The sequence below is a fragment of the Pempheris klunzingeri genome, chromosome 22 (genome assembly GCF_042242105.1).
Source record: "Pempheris klunzingeri isolate RE-2024b chromosome 22, fPemKlu1.hap1, whole genome shotgun sequence".
In the NCBI taxonomy this organism is placed as follows: domain Eukaryota; kingdom Metazoa; phylum Chordata; class Actinopteri; order Acropomatiformes; family Pempheridae; genus Pempheris; species Pempheris klunzingeri.
Window position 1 is genome coordinate 1,500,888 of NC_092033.1, and position 16,121 is coordinate 1,517,008.

At 42.4% G+C, this 16,121-nt stretch overlaps 1 protein-coding gene across 1 annotated transcript; it reads left to right on the forward strand.

The window, feature by feature from the left end:
* The first annotated feature begins 7,929 nt into the window (after positions 1 to 7,929).
* Positions 7,930 to 15,188, forward strand: LOC139221672 (tetraspanin-8-like). The gene is made up of 9 exons (XM_070853590.1): positions 7,930 to 8,058; positions 9,662 to 9,733; positions 9,825 to 9,941; positions 10,855 to 10,929; positions 11,051 to 11,146; positions 12,239 to 12,352; positions 12,434 to 12,466; positions 12,986 to 13,069; positions 13,554 to 15,188. Exons 1-9 carry the CDS (start codon positions 7,999 to 8,001, stop codon positions 13,692 to 13,694), a joined length of 792 nt encoding a protein of 263 aa, XP_070709691.1. The 5' UTR covers positions 7,930 to 7,998; the 3' UTR covers positions 13,695 to 15,188.
* Positions 15,189 to 16,121: the final 933 nt, after the last annotated feature.

Below are 16,121 nucleotides of genomic sequence, written 5' to 3' on the forward strand. Positions count from 1 at the left end.
GCATTTGAGAGACCTCAGTGTGGTGGTTCACTCTGACCTACATTCAAGTTTAAGGGTTCAGACAGGAAATGCAGCCTTAAACAGCACCGAGGTGGCAGAGAGTGTTCTGGCATTTTGTGCTGCAGTCTCAAATAAAGGTAAGAGAAAGAGGAGGAGTGTGTTAAAATCTAAAATCTGTTTTCCTTTTTCTTGGGGAGGGTTATGGTTGTATTTCAATATTTCCTAGTAATTGAGCTTTGGTCTTCTAATCTTGGCCTAAAAACCTCAAAAAGGTCCATCCAGACAAAAATCACCACAACATCAGAATAAAAATAGAAAAACCTCAAACATTATTCCTGTAAAATCATATATATGCACACGTGAATGAGGAAAATGTAGCACATTCTATGGCATTTCTCCACGTATACAGGATCACTAGAGAATATATCATTCAAATAATAATCCTGGGGAAGAATTAAGCTTTCCATGTGAGGATTTAATGCCAAATTATCATGTGAATACACCATATTGTTATGATATTCCTGCCGTATTCTGGTGGGAGGCTAGAGCTTCTGTTGTGGGCATTTTAATGTACTGCCATATCCTGCCAAAACCAACAGATTCTGGAGGCTGCAACAAACATTAATGAAGGGTGAATGCATAATAGACACCATAAAATAGATGTAATGGCAACGGGTAGATTCACATGACAAGTTAGAGGTGTTATTTTGCTTATTTTACAGGAGATCACGTCACAGATATTCAGTTTGTACGCAAATTCTGCTTTTAAGGAGCTGTTACCAGCATGTTAGAGCGTAAATCACATAAAATGGACTTGAGTCACCAAAATAACAGGCTAATTCATGGATGTGAGCATTACGGCTGCTAGTATCTGTGGTTGGAGGCAGCATGCAGACAACATACGCTTACCTGTGATCAGCAGCTGTGTCCATATCAGACACAAGAAGAGAAACATGGTGAAAAATCCTCCTCTTCCTCTCCTGCAGCTCATACTGAAATAAATCGGCCCCTGCAGCTTCTCTCGGTGCTGTGGTAATGCACCAAGGGGAGCAGCCGGTGTGTGTTTCCGTGCATCTATCTGAGGGTCTGCAGCATGAGGGAGGAGACGCTGCCAGAGCTCCGGAGATCCGCTCCAACACCGGCGCACCGCGACGCTCCTTCCCCGCCCTTCGGTGTCCTTCGGCGGCCTGGCTAGCGGGGGGACGGCCGCTGTGCAGCAGCTCTGGGGGAAGCGGAGGTTTCTCCCATCGGAGAGTCAGAGACGACAGAGAGGCGTGTGTCTGATGAGACGGTGCTCAGGTGGAGGCTGGTGGTGGTGATGATGATGATGAAGAGGAGGGAGGAAGGGGAGGAGAAAAGGCGTGGTGGAGGAGAGGAGGAAGAGGAGGATTAGTCCTTCACATCTTCACATATTTGTCATGTTATTTGCCTTGTTAGACCCACTGGTGTTGTTTGATCTGCTCGGTGACGTTACTGCCTTAAAGTAAATAATAACTACTGATTGATTACCTATAACTTGTCCATTTAAACAGTAATCACACTGATCGCTTGGAGCTCGCCAACACCTCAAACCCCCACCAGCCTCTGCCTCATTGTTTATGCTAATAAACGGTAGTCATTATGCTAGCGATTAGCATGTCACATTAACGTGCTAACGCTTATGCTAACTGTTTCGGCTAACCTCACCTTTCTTTCTACACTATAATTAAGAACAGTCAAGTGGGAGAACATCCACCTATTGATAACCCGCCGTTAAATTGGCTCATTTAATCGTTAGTGATGTGCAGGCGATGCCAACGGCACAGGCTCAGCTAGCTAAACTTCGCAGTAGCATGCTAACAGTTGGCTAACGATCTTCGGGATTTTTGTTTGTTTGGTTTTTTTGCTGCGAAATTTCTTATATCATCCAAAGAAAAAACATGGTGCGTGATTTGTCGTGTCATACAAACCGTATTTATCCACACTTAAGGTCAGTTGTTGTCCATGAGTCGGCGAAAGAAGAAGAATTTCTTGACAGGTAGAATTAGCTAAGAAATCTCCCTCATTAAGAATGAGCCACTACGTCGCAAAATGGCCGCCACATCCCACCTACTGCTACCAGTTAGATCCAGTTTTAAAAGGAGCTAATGCTAACTGTTCCACGCTAATTTGTCACACAGGCGTAAGACGCGGCCGACCTACTGGACCACTTTCAAAACTTTTTTGTACCTAATTTTCATCTCAAACCTCAAAATAGGGTCCAGGTTGCAAATCTTAAGAATTATCCACCGCGTCACAAAATGGCCGCCATCCCCACCAACTGCTACTAGTTAGATCCAGTTTTGGAAGGAGCTGATGCTAACTGCTTCAAACTTCAAGCTAATCTGCACTTGAAAACCACTGTAAAAAGAAGTGGACGTATTTTCCTGCTGAGTTTCTGCTCTCAGTCTCTAGTTTACTGTCTTCTTCAGCACAGCAGGACGTTCATTTAGTAAATTATGGTCCATTTAGAGGGAAACAGATGGTGAAACGTGCTTTAGTTGTGACAAACCAATCAGAGAGTCACTTCTGGCTCCAAAAAACAAAGATGCACCTCATGTCTGATACTAATTCCTCTCACATATAATAGATTATTTATACTGCAAATGCTGTACGTCCACATAGCAAACAATATATCGTGAACATTTGAAGTGCTTTATGATCCATCATGTACTTCTTTTTTTTTTACATTTAAGACGTTGACAAATCAAAAATGTAAAGCTTTTAACAATATGCACAAATATATAATTCCTGGTGTAATTATTCTGTTTTATTTCTCAGTTTTCACAATTTTAGCAAACAATGCAACTGGCAAATTCACACATTAAATCCTGCAGTTTATTTCTGTGAAGGACCATGAACCTCTCACCAGTTGATATCTACTCAGCAAATGTATTATTTGATTATATGGCACTATAATATGAACACCGCTCCTAGAAATACAACCTTACAGACAGAACAGTTTTTACTTGACATTATTATTGTGTGAGAAAACCGGAGCACCCGGTACTTTTAATCACTACTTATAAAAAGGCCAATTATACAATACTGTGTGCCTTAAATTTGTACTAACAGCACTAAATATAAAACTAATTACAGAACACAGGACTTGAATTAGCACTAATAACTCTATGACTAAACATTATAATAATAATAAACTGTATAACCTATATTTGAACTAACTAAGTGACCTGTGAGTGAACTAATAATAGTAAAACAAATGGCTCTAATGGTTGGTTATTTAATAACACTGGAAGCTCAGTTCACTGACAATGTATGTACTGTTTTAAATCAGCAGGAAGAGACTTATTAATGCAATGCACCGCCTCAGGGAAGAGCCATACCCCATAGCTGCTAAAGAGGGGAACCAGCACTGGCCCCAGGTTCTGAAGGACCAGACACATGATGGTCAGGTGGGACGTTTATGGCAAGAAAGCACAAGCACGCTTACATGCACTACAATACACCCCATAAACTACATCTCACCCCATACTGGGAGCTCCAAGGACAGGGCTGGTGGAAGGCCGTCATTGTAACAGGAGGATGAGATAGCAGCAGGGGAGGATGTTCTCAGAAAGACTCCATTGTAAGAAGCTCCCACATGATAGGAAAAGGTCACCAGGGAGGATACTTTGTTTACAGGTGCAGCTGCTGGATGAAGGTGGTGATGCCCAGAGGCTGGGACCAGCCTGGGCACCAACGAAGGGAGGGCCAAGTCTAAACCACGGTTACTCCCCAACTAGACGACCAATCAGAAATAATTGTATTCTTGCTGGAATGTATATACTGTTACTGCATATGTGTTTCAGGGTTCACTCTGGGACCTGTTGGCTGCAGACTAACAGCTTGCTGACTGTGGTTTTCAGAGCTCAGACTGAGTCCTTGATCAAGATCAATACTTATTCACACAGAAAATAAAACACCTTAAATGAGAGAAGTTGTCTGTCCTTCATCCAAAAAAACCAACACGACGACAATTCCAACTGATAAGATTTTTGCTGCTTGCAAAAAGAAGTTTTGACTTCAACTTAAAGATGAAGCCGCTGATTCTCAGACGTCTCTTTCACAACGTAAGGCTGTGGAAGGAAGTCTTTTTGGGCCCAAAGGTGTCACCCGATTACACAGTTGGGCCACTATGTAAAATTGGCTTCACGGCCTGGCGCTGCTCCTCCTGGGGGCTCGGAGGGCCAAAGTGTGAAAACCTGAGGAGTTTTGGAAACTGAGTCCACAAAAATTAGACAAAGAAACATGTAGTCTCCACTCTTTTGATCAGTGTATTTTATGACTTCATCTCATTTCAGATACTAACAGACCGTTAACATGCTGCTCACATGTTAACGCATCAGTAACTGTAGCAGCTGAGTCTAAACACGTAGAGCTGCTTACACTGGCTTCAGGCTGTGCACTCACAGTTGCACAACTTCATAGTGTCTTGTGAAATAGAGTCCAACTTCTGTCTCTTGTGGAACATTTCTTTCTCCCCACTAATGCTCTTCTGTACCCTGACAGTCCATTATCATTGTCAGTGTGCTCCTCCCTTTGACCTGAGGGAAATCCCCTACCTGCACTGTGTCTGTGACCCAAAGGGAAAGAGTGACACCTACTGATGATGTCATGAACTTCACAGGAAATGCCTCCTACACTCATAGATGACTGTAATAATAATAATAATACATTTTATTTTTAGGGCGCCTTTCCAAGCTCCCAAGGTCGCCCTACAGAATACACATAAAACATACAATATAATAGATATTTTAGCACATCACATGACAATAACAACATTGCAACAGGGGAGGGGAAAAGGGGAGTGGAGATGTTCCAGCACCGCAGGAGGCAGGCCACAGGCTACAGCCCCGGTAGGTGAACCCTTGGACCACGGCCCTCGTGCTGGAGGGGTGGAAGCTGGCGAAGGCGTTGGATGTAGGGCAGGAGTAAGTTCATCGGTTCCCAAAACCCGCCTCAGTTCATTCGCGGTCGTCGGCGATAACATGGCGGTTGCCATGGAGACGTCCCTGATCTGGTTCCAGACAAGCCAACAAGCACCAGGTGGATGGGGGAGGGATGGGGAAGAGCGTCCCAGCTGCAGTGAACTCAGAGAGGAGATTGTTCCGGCAGTGACCTTGACCAAGGCCACAGTTTAGGGAGGCCAGTTCAGATTAGATTATTTGGGTCAGAGCGAGACAGTATTCAATAGACTTGGCTTACATCTATTGTCCATTCTGGTCACTCAATCAATCCAATCGATCCAATCCTTTCTGCAGAGCCAAAAGCTTCTCCAAGATGTTATCCGTGTGGTTGAGGACCGCAGCCTGAGCCCTGCCTAAACCCTCAATCATGGCCGGCAGAGGAGTGACTGCTGCCACCGTCTTCCAGTTTTGACGATACATCAGTGCAAAGCATAGTCCAATCAGCAGAGCACCTAGTATCATGGATCCAAACAGATAAACATCTTCCACGTCCTCCATGAACAGGTCCGCCAGGCACATGGTCCTCCACTTATCCCACGAGTCGACCGTGTAGCCATGTAGCCATGTAGCTGTGTGTGATGAAGAACATTCTGCCAATTTAACTGATTCAGTTTGATGTAACCCTTTGAACTATGTGATCTAAACGCTCCGCCTGTGTCCATGTTGGTGTTTTTGCTTATTGTGACATCACTTCCTGGATCATCGTCAAATGCAAGAACACGAGTGGCGCTGCAGAGGAGGGCTGAAGGTGGCTGTGGGTCGAGACAAGCGCTCCCCGGGTGATACGGGTCACTTGGTCACCTGGGTGAGGGCGTATGATTGTTGAAAGACCTGATCCCAGGTTACTTATCACTGATGATGTGTTCAAGTCCACGTAAGACATACACAAGTAATTTACAACAAAAGAGAGCTGGCCCATAACGTGCTGCCTACTTTTGAGATGGAACATGCAAAGTGAGCATTTGAATTTGAATGCTGCGTCGTAACCCTAACCCTCCTGTTATTATGCAGCCATGTTTGAATAATGGCTGCAGCGTCTGACACTGAACCTTCCAATCCAGTGATCTAACACCTGATTAGCCTGAAGTACTCTGGCTCCACATAGGTCGGGTCTACTCGAGCACATCTGGGCTTGTTTATCAGAAGAGAAACTGGACACTGGACTTGAAAATGGAAATAAAATCTGACTGTCAGAGAGCATCCACACGTTCTTCCGTCACGTTTGCAGCCTCACACTCGGCTACATGCAGCACGTCTCCTTTAAAATAATAAAAAAAAAAAAGGCCTGAGAGTTATTAATCCCATTCCTCTGCAGTGAGTCACAGCAGGGAGCTCACATCTCCCCAGGTCTGCTTCACAGTTAGCAGTGTTTTAATCCGTGTTTACCCACTAAGACAGGTTTGACACACTCCCTCTCTGCCGTCTCACTCTCACTTCATCCATTCACGAGGAAACTGGTTTCACTTTAGGTGTTGTTGACTTTGCTGGCAGTAAGATGACTTTATTAGGAGGAAGCCGTTAAACCTGTCCCATTTATTGGCTTATTTGTTCATTATATTCAATAAAGCATCTGGTTGGTCAATTTCCTCATTCTTACTTCATGTTTTGAAATTTACTGTATTCGTCATTTTTCCGTAAATCATTGTGTAACGGCTTTCAGATTTACACCAGTTTTTAAATACTTAAATCAGCAGGCGGACTCAGCTATCAGCTTTTATTTGGAGGCTAATTTACATGTAACTTTGAGTTCAACAGTAGCTTAGAAAAGTTTGTAATTCCTAATGTTTTGAACGTGCACAAAGGTCTGTGCTGGGACTGTTGACACTACAGCACAGTTAAATGTTTCATTAGATTTGTCTCCATCGGACAACTTTGCTATTTAGTTTGCTTCCTGTTTTTAAGCTCACCTGCTTATTTTTGTTTTAACAAAAACACTTTTTATAATCACTATACTTACTAATCACTAATACTGTATAAGGTGCCACATAAATAAAGTCACTGTTACTGTTAATATCTAGACATGATGATGATGTCAGGACAATGAAAGAAGAGATGCAGCAAAGTCAAAACCAAATATGTATTTTTACACATTAAAAAAGTAGAATATACAAAGTAAAGTTTACTGGATCCAACATTTTGACTGATATTCACTAAGTATTTGGTGCATACTTCACATATTTTCCTAAATCACAATGCAGAGCTGCTGGAGTGAGTCCTAAAACCTGGAAACGAGTCAGCACCTCAGTCCATAGAGGTCACTGGAGGTCACTGGAGGTCACTGGAGGTCAGTGGAAGTCAGTGGGTTTCTGATTAGAAAAAAGGCCTGTGATTAACACAAGCTGAGCAGATCTTCACGTTTTATTCTACAACATAAAAGGTGCCAGTTTCCAACACTTTTAAGTCTTTTTAAAAAAAGGAGGTTGCACAGTTTAGCTAGCTAGAGTGAAATTACAAAGAAAAACTGTAGTAAAAGTGTAAAATATGGATTCTTATCGATGTGGGTCAGTGGTGGAGTCTGTAGTTACTTTACTGTACTTTAGCAGCTGGATCGTGTTTTTGCCTCTGCTGCTGACTTTCTGTCAACATTTTACCGAAAGTTAAAGATGTAATTTCCGGCATGTGCATTTCTTTTAGAAGGGGGCTTCATGTCTGGGCATCTTAAACACTCCACAGCTCCACCCCTCCAGAATCTCTGTCAACAGATGGGAATTTTCCACTTGTCTTCCCGGAATAAGGCCTTTCTCTCCCTCCCTCCCTCCTGCTCTCCATTTCTTTTCGTTAGAATACCGGAAGTCTCCATATCGGCTGGTACATCCAGGCGGGCGGCGCCTCCTCGGGCTCGTTTACTGGAAACCCCGCCCCGCCGGGCCCTCCCTCACCTTAAACGAGCGCCCGCTCCCCTCTCCCCTCAGTCTGTTCCGCTGCAGTCGGACCTCCGCCGCACCTGGAAACACCAACACCTGCTTTTTTTTTTTTTTTTAACTCCATTTCCGAGGCATCTTTACCGGTAAACATGGCGCAGATCAACACCTGCCTCAAACGGATCTTCACCATCTTCAACATCTTCTTCGCGGTGAGTTTTAATAACCGTTAAAAATGGCCGCCGCTCGGAATAAAAAGTGCGTAGTTTGCTGCAGGTCGGACTCTTCGGGCTTTAAATCACAACTTTCCGCACTCCTGCCGCCACTTTTATCCGTTTTTAAACCCGTAAATCTTCTCCAAACGAACAGGTGTCCCCACATTTTAGTTTTTAACCGGAAAAACAACTTTATCTGGACGCAAACTGTCCGGTAACGTCGTGACCTGAACTCCAGCAGAAGCTCCGAAAAGTGTAAACAAACAGTTTCACTGAATTAAAACAGAGAAAGAAAAAGGTTTTAATGTGTTAAATTCACTGTAATGTTGTGTTTTAATGTTGTGAATGAGCCCAGTCACCTGTGTTGGTGCTGTTTAAACTAAAATAAAGTTAAATGTTGACTTAGATTTAACTTTTTCTGACTTTTTAAGTTGTTTTTGAGGCCGTTATTTAGTCTTTAGTAGCTAAATAAAGTGTTTCCAGCTCCCCTGGATGTAGTTTACTAAGAATCCTGTTACATGTGCCTATTATTCTTAACTTAATTAATTGTATGGCCTTTGTTTCGCTGTGAATCACTTTGTAAATGTGTTGTAAAAGGCCCAGTTGGATTGTTAAAACTAAAACAAAGTCAAATGTTTTATTAAATTTATCTTTATTAAATTATTAAGTTGTTTTTTTAAAGCATTTCTGTCCCATTGTGTAGTTTTACCTTGAATCATGTTGGTCATATATTTTATTATTATTATTATAAAGGCCTATTATTATTTTTGAGGCTGCAGTTAAAATCTGAGAGGACAAAAGTGAGTAATTGAACTCAGGTTGACGTCTTTTGACTAAAAAAGTTGAGAAACCTGAGTGACTAAATATTTGGTATTTCTTCCTGGAGAGACGATCGAAGCAGCAGCAGACAGTTTTCTGGGATGCAGCCAGGCTTTTTATTTGCTGTCGGCCTTTGTTTGAGTTTTGCTGCTTTTCTCCCTCTTCAGTAGTTGGCAGCTGTGTTTTGTTGTGCAGGAGGCTTCAGCTCTTCCTGGTGTTGGTTTACAGCGAGCAGACGAGCTCTTCTGGTTTTCCTCACCGGTGTTCACAACTGTGACGCAGATATTCACATTTCAAGTTCTGACTGTTTGTCTTCCTGCAGTGATTTTCAAGGCGTGGGCCTGTAACCTCAAGTAACCTCATTAAAACACTGCGATGAAACATTAATCTCCCTTAGAACTAAAGTCGCACTAAACCTATTATTGTTTTATGATTAACAGATTTAATTCTTCGGCCTAAATAAGAAAACAGTTTTGCCCGAGCAGAAGCTCAAGACCCCACAAACATTCAGTCCACTATACTGATGAGGTGAAGGAACAATGAGATGCTCTGATAATCATCAATTTCAATTGATGGAATAATTGGAAAAAAATAGAAGTAATTTTTCTGTTTTATTTGAGTTTTAGAAGCTCAAAGACATAAAATTATCCCATAATAATAATGAGACATTTTATTTTTGGCTGCTTTTCTTGAAACTCAAAACCACAGACTTTTATTTTGGCGAGGTGAAGTGCCGCTTGTGTTGTGTGATCAATCTTTGTTTTTTGTGTGTGTGTTTCAGATTATTGGCGGCGTCGTCATCGCGCTCGCTCTGCTGTTTCAAGCCCTCACAAGCGTCAACGGAGGAGAAGCTGTAAGTACAAATGCACTTGAAACATGAAATTCACAAGATCGAACCATAAAAACAAAAATAATAACCCGTCGATCGCCTCTTCTGCTTCCAGCTGGAGGGTCGGACCACCGGCCTCGTCGTCCTGTACATCGTGGGCTCCATTACCCTGGTGATCGCCATCTTGGGAGCCTATGGCGCCCACAAGGAGAGCAAGGTGTCCCTGATCATGGTGAGTACTGACGCAGGGGCTGCACAGGATGACGACATTTCAGAGTAAGAGCGTGCACGAGGCGAGATTATGCCCAAGACACGCAATCTGGGGAAGTTTCATCAGTTTCAGGGAAGTGAAGTCCGTCTTTTTACCTCTGAGTCACAGGGTTACGACAAGATTTGACACTTTTGAGCCTGCTTCTGTCAATCATCTCTACAATAAATGCCATAAATAAGGACTATTTCTTTAAAACATTAATTTAGAAGGAGAAAACATCTTTTTATGACACTGGACTGGACGTTGCTAATTGTTCTATGATACCACTGCGTATATAACGTCGGAAAAGAAAAGAAATACAGGACCAACTGTAACAGTATGTTTGGTCTGAGGGTTCTCTTATGGCTTGAACACGATGCAAAACAACAACAAAAAAACGTTTCCAGACGTCTGGTAAATTCCTGCAGCTCTAACTGAGGGGAAAACCCAACTGCTGCTTGGTCCTCACCTGTCAGATTAACCACCGTGACCACTTTGATGATCAGTAAATTGGTTTCAGACATTAAGGGGAAAACTTTGGACTCTGATTAATCAGTGATGAGAAGAATCGTTAGTCGCTGCACAAACACACCAAATATTTAAATGATTGATTAAACCTTCGGTCAGTCACTGAGATTAAGACTTGAAGACACAACAGAAATCTGCACAATACAAATTTAAACAATGAGGAGAAATGAAGAGAAGTCGGCCATGAGAATCAATAAAGACTTCAGGTTTTAAATTCGCCGCTGGCATTTACCAACACGTCTGAGTGAATATGTTAGGGGTTTTCCACAAACAGTGTTTTAGAAAAAGAAAGTTCTGATTTGAAGTGTTGTTGTGGTGACAGTCTGTCTCTCTCTCTGTCTGTCTGTCTGTCTCTCTCTCTCTCTAGTTCCTGGTGTGTATGGTGATTGGAAGTCTGCTGATGCTCCGTGCTGGTATCCCCGCCGCCACTGTCCGCCCACAGGTAAAAACAAAAACCTTGCGCTCCGCCGCAACACGAGACGATTAAACCCCCCAGTTTTGTGCTCCTGTTGAATCAGTCCATGATATTGTAATAACTGTGTGTGTGTGTGTGTGTTTTGAAGATGGATGCCGTGTTGGAGGAGAAATTTCGTGAATTGCTGCCTCTGGACACGGCCAGAGAGGATGTGAAGAACGTGGCCATCAGCCTGCAGACACAGGTAAGATATACAGATGTGTAATAAACACACACACGCTGGCCGCAGGGTGAAAAGGAAAGTGTGTGTGTGGTTGTTGAAAACAGGAAGCAAGAAAAACCGCTCCGACCACACGTCTGGTGCTTCATGACATTTCAGCACAGACGGAGGCAGGAAGTGGTTTTCTGCACATGGAGCTCCGTCACAAACTCTGTGAAGGGTTCCATCGATTGAACAGCCGTTAACGAGCACCAACAGTTTTTCAGCCACTTTCTTGTGTCTCCGCCTGACATGTTGGTGATTTAATTTATGTTGTGACGTTTCTGGACGTAGTTTCCTTCAAACCACGAGGTCGCGTCTGACATAAGTTTGGATTTTCTGATTCTAACCGTCTGTCGTAACCTCGTCTAAGCCTTCAGCTACGTGGCGTTCACTTCACACACGATGTGACTGCAGATAAAGTGAAACGCCGACGTGAACGAGGCGTGTCGCCGGGCAGAAATGCAAATCGAGTGCAGCAGAGAGGAAGTGAGAAATTTTACTAAAAAGTGGCGTCGTCCTCGTCAGGTCGTCGCTGCCACAACGCTGTTCCTGTTTTTAAGCTGCACTTCCTCTTCTTCTCTCAGATAAAAGCCAAGAACCAAACAAAGAGGAAACAATCAAACATGGGAGCGAAGCAGATCATTTAATTCCTTCCTTTTTTTGCCCCCTTGTTCCTGAAGAGTCTTCAAGTTTTATCATTTTAGTGCTTTTTATTATTGACCCTCTAAAGAAGCTCTTGTTTTTGGGCCTGTGTGTTAATGAGCAACTTGGACGCTACAAAGAACTTCACATCCCCTAAAAACCACTGAAATATGTCTGTGTGCGTCTTGTTGTCAGAGTTTTAATGCTAATAATGAACTATTTTGAACTAACTAACTAATTACACGGACTGTAGCTGACTGTTACCACAGTATACATGTACGTGGAAAAGAGAAAAACTGACACGAACACATGAACCAATAAAGTTTCTTACTATCAAGCAGCTGGAACCATCACAGTTTTGGGCACGTTTGCTTCCCCCTGTTGCCGATCGATAACCTTCCTGTCGGTTTCTTCTTCTCCTCCCGTGTTTAGCTGCACTGCTGTGGTCTGTTCAGCTATGAGGACTGGGAGGGAAACATCCCCGACTCCTGCCTGTGCAACCAGGAGGAGGAGATGGAGGGAAAGTGTCAGTCAGTCAGCTACAGAGTGAGTATGGACGCATGAACAGGAGAGCTTTTTAAAATTAAAATAAAAGAAAAAGGTACTAACATTTTTCTTCTCTTACAGAATATCATGCTGAGGAAGTCCGTCTACATCAAGGTCAGTGGAGCCAAACTTTAAAGGGTCACTGTTTTTATATCTAAATCACTGGTAGGTAGCAAGTCAGCTGAGAAAGGAGGCACCTGATCACAGTAGGTCCACTAAAAGAGCTTGTTTGATCCACTGACAGGCTCAGAGTGTTATTCTAAGTGTGTGACAGCATCATGGAAAGGATCCCTACAGAGAGAGACCTGGAAGATCCTTTTGGTTTAACCACAAACAGCACACACACCAGACTACATTCACTAAAACAGGGATTTTTTTTGAGCCTGTCAGTGGATCAAACAAGCTCTTTTAGTGGACCTACTGTGATCAGGTGCAGTTGTCCCAAAGGATCAGGTTGCAGCCCGTTTGGTGGCTGCTGGCTGAGGTGATCTACTGGACCAGTTCCAACACTTTTACTACCTACCAGTCACTCAGACACCAGGATGTGTAAAAACTACCAAAGAAGTGAAAGCAGATTGTATAAACTCCGACTGTGTGATACTGAAGTGACCTTCTCTCCCCCCTCGTCCTCAGACCTGCTTCCCCATCATCAGTCACTACGTCCTGTTGGTCACTGACATCATGATCGGCGTCGTCTTCACTCTGGCTGCTCTGGCGGTGAGCGACACTCTGCACTCCATTCAAGCCGCTGATTTATAAACGTTTCACAATTTAAGTCTTGTTAGAAAACTGAAGGGACTCTGAGAACGCTGACACACTAGAGGGCTTTTAATTTGAAATGGAAACAGGAAGTGTTGACTAAAGTTGAGTTTCCATGACCTATAACTGTAACATGGCATGTAAAAAAACATTTTAAACACACACGTTAGATGAGGGATCTCAGACCCAAAACACAGTAAAGATATTTAAAATCACAATAATGTCAAATGAACCTTATAATTCTACAAACAACCCTCATGTATGACTCATCTAGCTACCAGCGTTAGAGACTTTCTGGCTGTCGAATTGATGAAAACTGAGGCAAAAGTCAACAGTGGACATTTACAAGTCTTTGAAAAGTTCTCTTTTATCTCTTCTGTTGTTACTGACCTTGACTTCCTGTCCACCCTCCCTCTCTCCCTCCCTCCCTCCCTCCCTGCAGCTGCTTGGCATGACTCTGTCCTCCATCATGATCCACCAGCTGCGTCACCCCGACCAGCCCACCATCCTGATGACGGTGCCCGCCATCTTCACCACGGCTCCTCCCAAATACCAGGAGCTGCACAACCCTCCACAGTACTAGAGGAGCGCCGGCGCCTCGCTCCCCCCCCTTTAGCTTCAGGGAGTCGAGCTGGTTATTCTTGAATTCAAGGCGGGCGGAGGACCGTGAGTCCAAAGTGCCTTACGTCACTGTGAGGAGTCCTGACTGTTGGCTCCATTGAGATCAATGGAAACTGTAACAAAAACACCACTGGGTTTGATTTTTCTAATGCAAAGCAGCTCTGCAAAGAGCTGAATCGGCGTTTTTATGCCTTTTTTATTTTATTCTTAACGTGTGTTGATATGATTGGCCAGTGTCACAAGGGGCGGGGCTTATTAATCGCTTGCAATTTTGTCAAAATCTGATGTTTCCATCCAACCAGAGAGGAGAAAGTTGTATTTTTTTTTCCTAATCAAAATTTTGAGACGCCATCTTTTAAATTATGGCTTTTTTTCTATGGAGTTTGGTGTTAAAAATCATCTTCTGGACACACTGGAGCTGCATCAGGGTCGACTTGATAAAGAAAATCTTTTAAATAACTTTTCTTCAGTATTAAAACACCCCTAAAGTCAAGATTGTAACATAATGAATCACCAAAGCATCTTTACAGACTTTGTCCCTCGTGAGGGGAAAAAAAAAATAGTAAAAAGTGACATCTTTATGTTGAAAGACAGGATTTTAATCTCTAAAGAATTATTAATTCTCTCATGTCAACATACCTGATACCAAACTTCATAGAAAAAATTAAGAATTTAATCTCTCAATTCTGTGAAAAGTCCTACATGTTTAGAAACTTGTTGGTTTAGAACCAAACCTCATAGAAATAAGTCAGAATTTAAAGTTTTGTTTGTGATCACAGGAATAAAATCCCGACCAACGTCCTCTCTGGTTTTTCTTTTCATTCCATGCGAACATTGTGAGCTCTGCAGAAGCACTGGAGAACAAGGAGCTGCAATATTTTACATTTTTAGTTACTTCTGACGGCAAAGAAGCTTAAACTTTTGTTACTTTCCAGCTCAGGACGGATTGATCGACTTTAATCCACCAACTGGTGTCTCTGCAGAAGCTGCTGCTCTCGTCTTTATTGTTAAAGATATATATTCTGCACATTTTGTTAGTGAATGTCAGTGAGTGTTTTCTTTAACGGTCACCACTTTACCATCATACGCTTGTCTTAAAGCAAACGCTTCATAATCCACAATTTCCTGTTGACCAGCAAAAGGAAGAAAAAGAGAAGTTGAGGCTTTTATTTTGAAAACCGAGCACTGTGTTGACAAGGCTGCAGATGCGACAAATTAAAAGCATGTACTGTTGAGCGGAGATGTGAGATTCAGAGAGATGCAATGTTTTTTTTTTAATGAAAAATGTAAATAAGGAAGAAAACAAGATGTTTGAGTGCAGAACGTCACTTTAAGCCAGTTAATGTGTGAAACCGGAAAAGGGAAATATTCTTGGCATTTTTTTTTTAAATCTCTTTGTATCTGAGCTGATGCTGTAGATCCCCAACGGCTTACATAATAAAAACCATCCACAAAACTTGTTTGTTTGTGTTTGTACTGTAGACAAATATTAACAGACTGTTTGAGGTTGAGGCCAAGTGATAATAATCCCTTGTTACATTTAACTTATAGTCGTTGTTAGCCGTGCTAGCAGCGCAGCTAACAACGACTATTAAATGTAATAACTTTGTGATCCTCTTGAATTGTCATTCATATTTTTATTCATATCATATTTTGATGTTGAAATGACAGAATAAATTTAAATCTTTGTAGTAGATCACCTCAGCTGATCTGTAAGATCCTCTTTGTTTAACCAGGAACAGCGGTTACATCGCTCTCTTCAAAGCCACCAGACTCCATTGACAAAAACAGTCATTTTAACTCAAATCAAAGGCAGCGGTGGACCTGCAACTCCTGTGCTCTTGTGTTATTGTGTGTTGCACAAATATTGTGTTGGATCCACACTAAAACATCAGAGTCACACAGTAACACAAACTGCCTAACTGATCAGCAGCAGCAGACCAGCAAGTCCAGTGTTCTGTTCTCTAAAATCCCTGTTTTAGTGAATGTAGTCTGGTGTGTGTGCTATTTCCTGTTAAACCAAAAGGATCTTCCAGGTCTCTCTCTGTAGGGATCCTTTCCATGATGCTGTCACACACTTAGAATAACACTTATGCTGTGTGTAAACATTATATTATTATTAAACACAAGACACAGATTTAGAAATGCCTTAAAATCATCCCACAAGTATGAGAAAATATAGAATATCACCAGAGCTCATTTCTGCATCGTTAAAAGTTGAAGTGCATGAAAAAAGCGCATGAAATAACGACAATGTGTCCGACACGTCCATGCGTTGTGTAAATGGTTATAATTGTTCTATTATCGTTACAAAAACACTTTGACACGAGCACTTTAAAAAATTACATTTCCAAAAAGTGCGCTGATTTTTTTTTTTTGTTTGTTTCCT

Coding starts and splice junctions, on each gene's coding strand:
- LOC139221672 (XM_070853590.1), top strand. CDS start 7,999: ATGGCGCAGATCAACACCTGCCTCAAACGGATCTTCACCATCTTCAAC. Junction 8,059..9,661: donor TCTTCAACATCTTCTTCGCG/GTGAGTTTTAAT, acceptor TGTGTGTTTCAG/ATTATTGGCGGCGTCGTCAT. Junction 13,070..13,553: donor TCACTCTGGCTGCTCTGGCG/GTGAGCGACACT, acceptor CCCTCCCTGCAG/CTGCTTGGCATGACTCTGTC.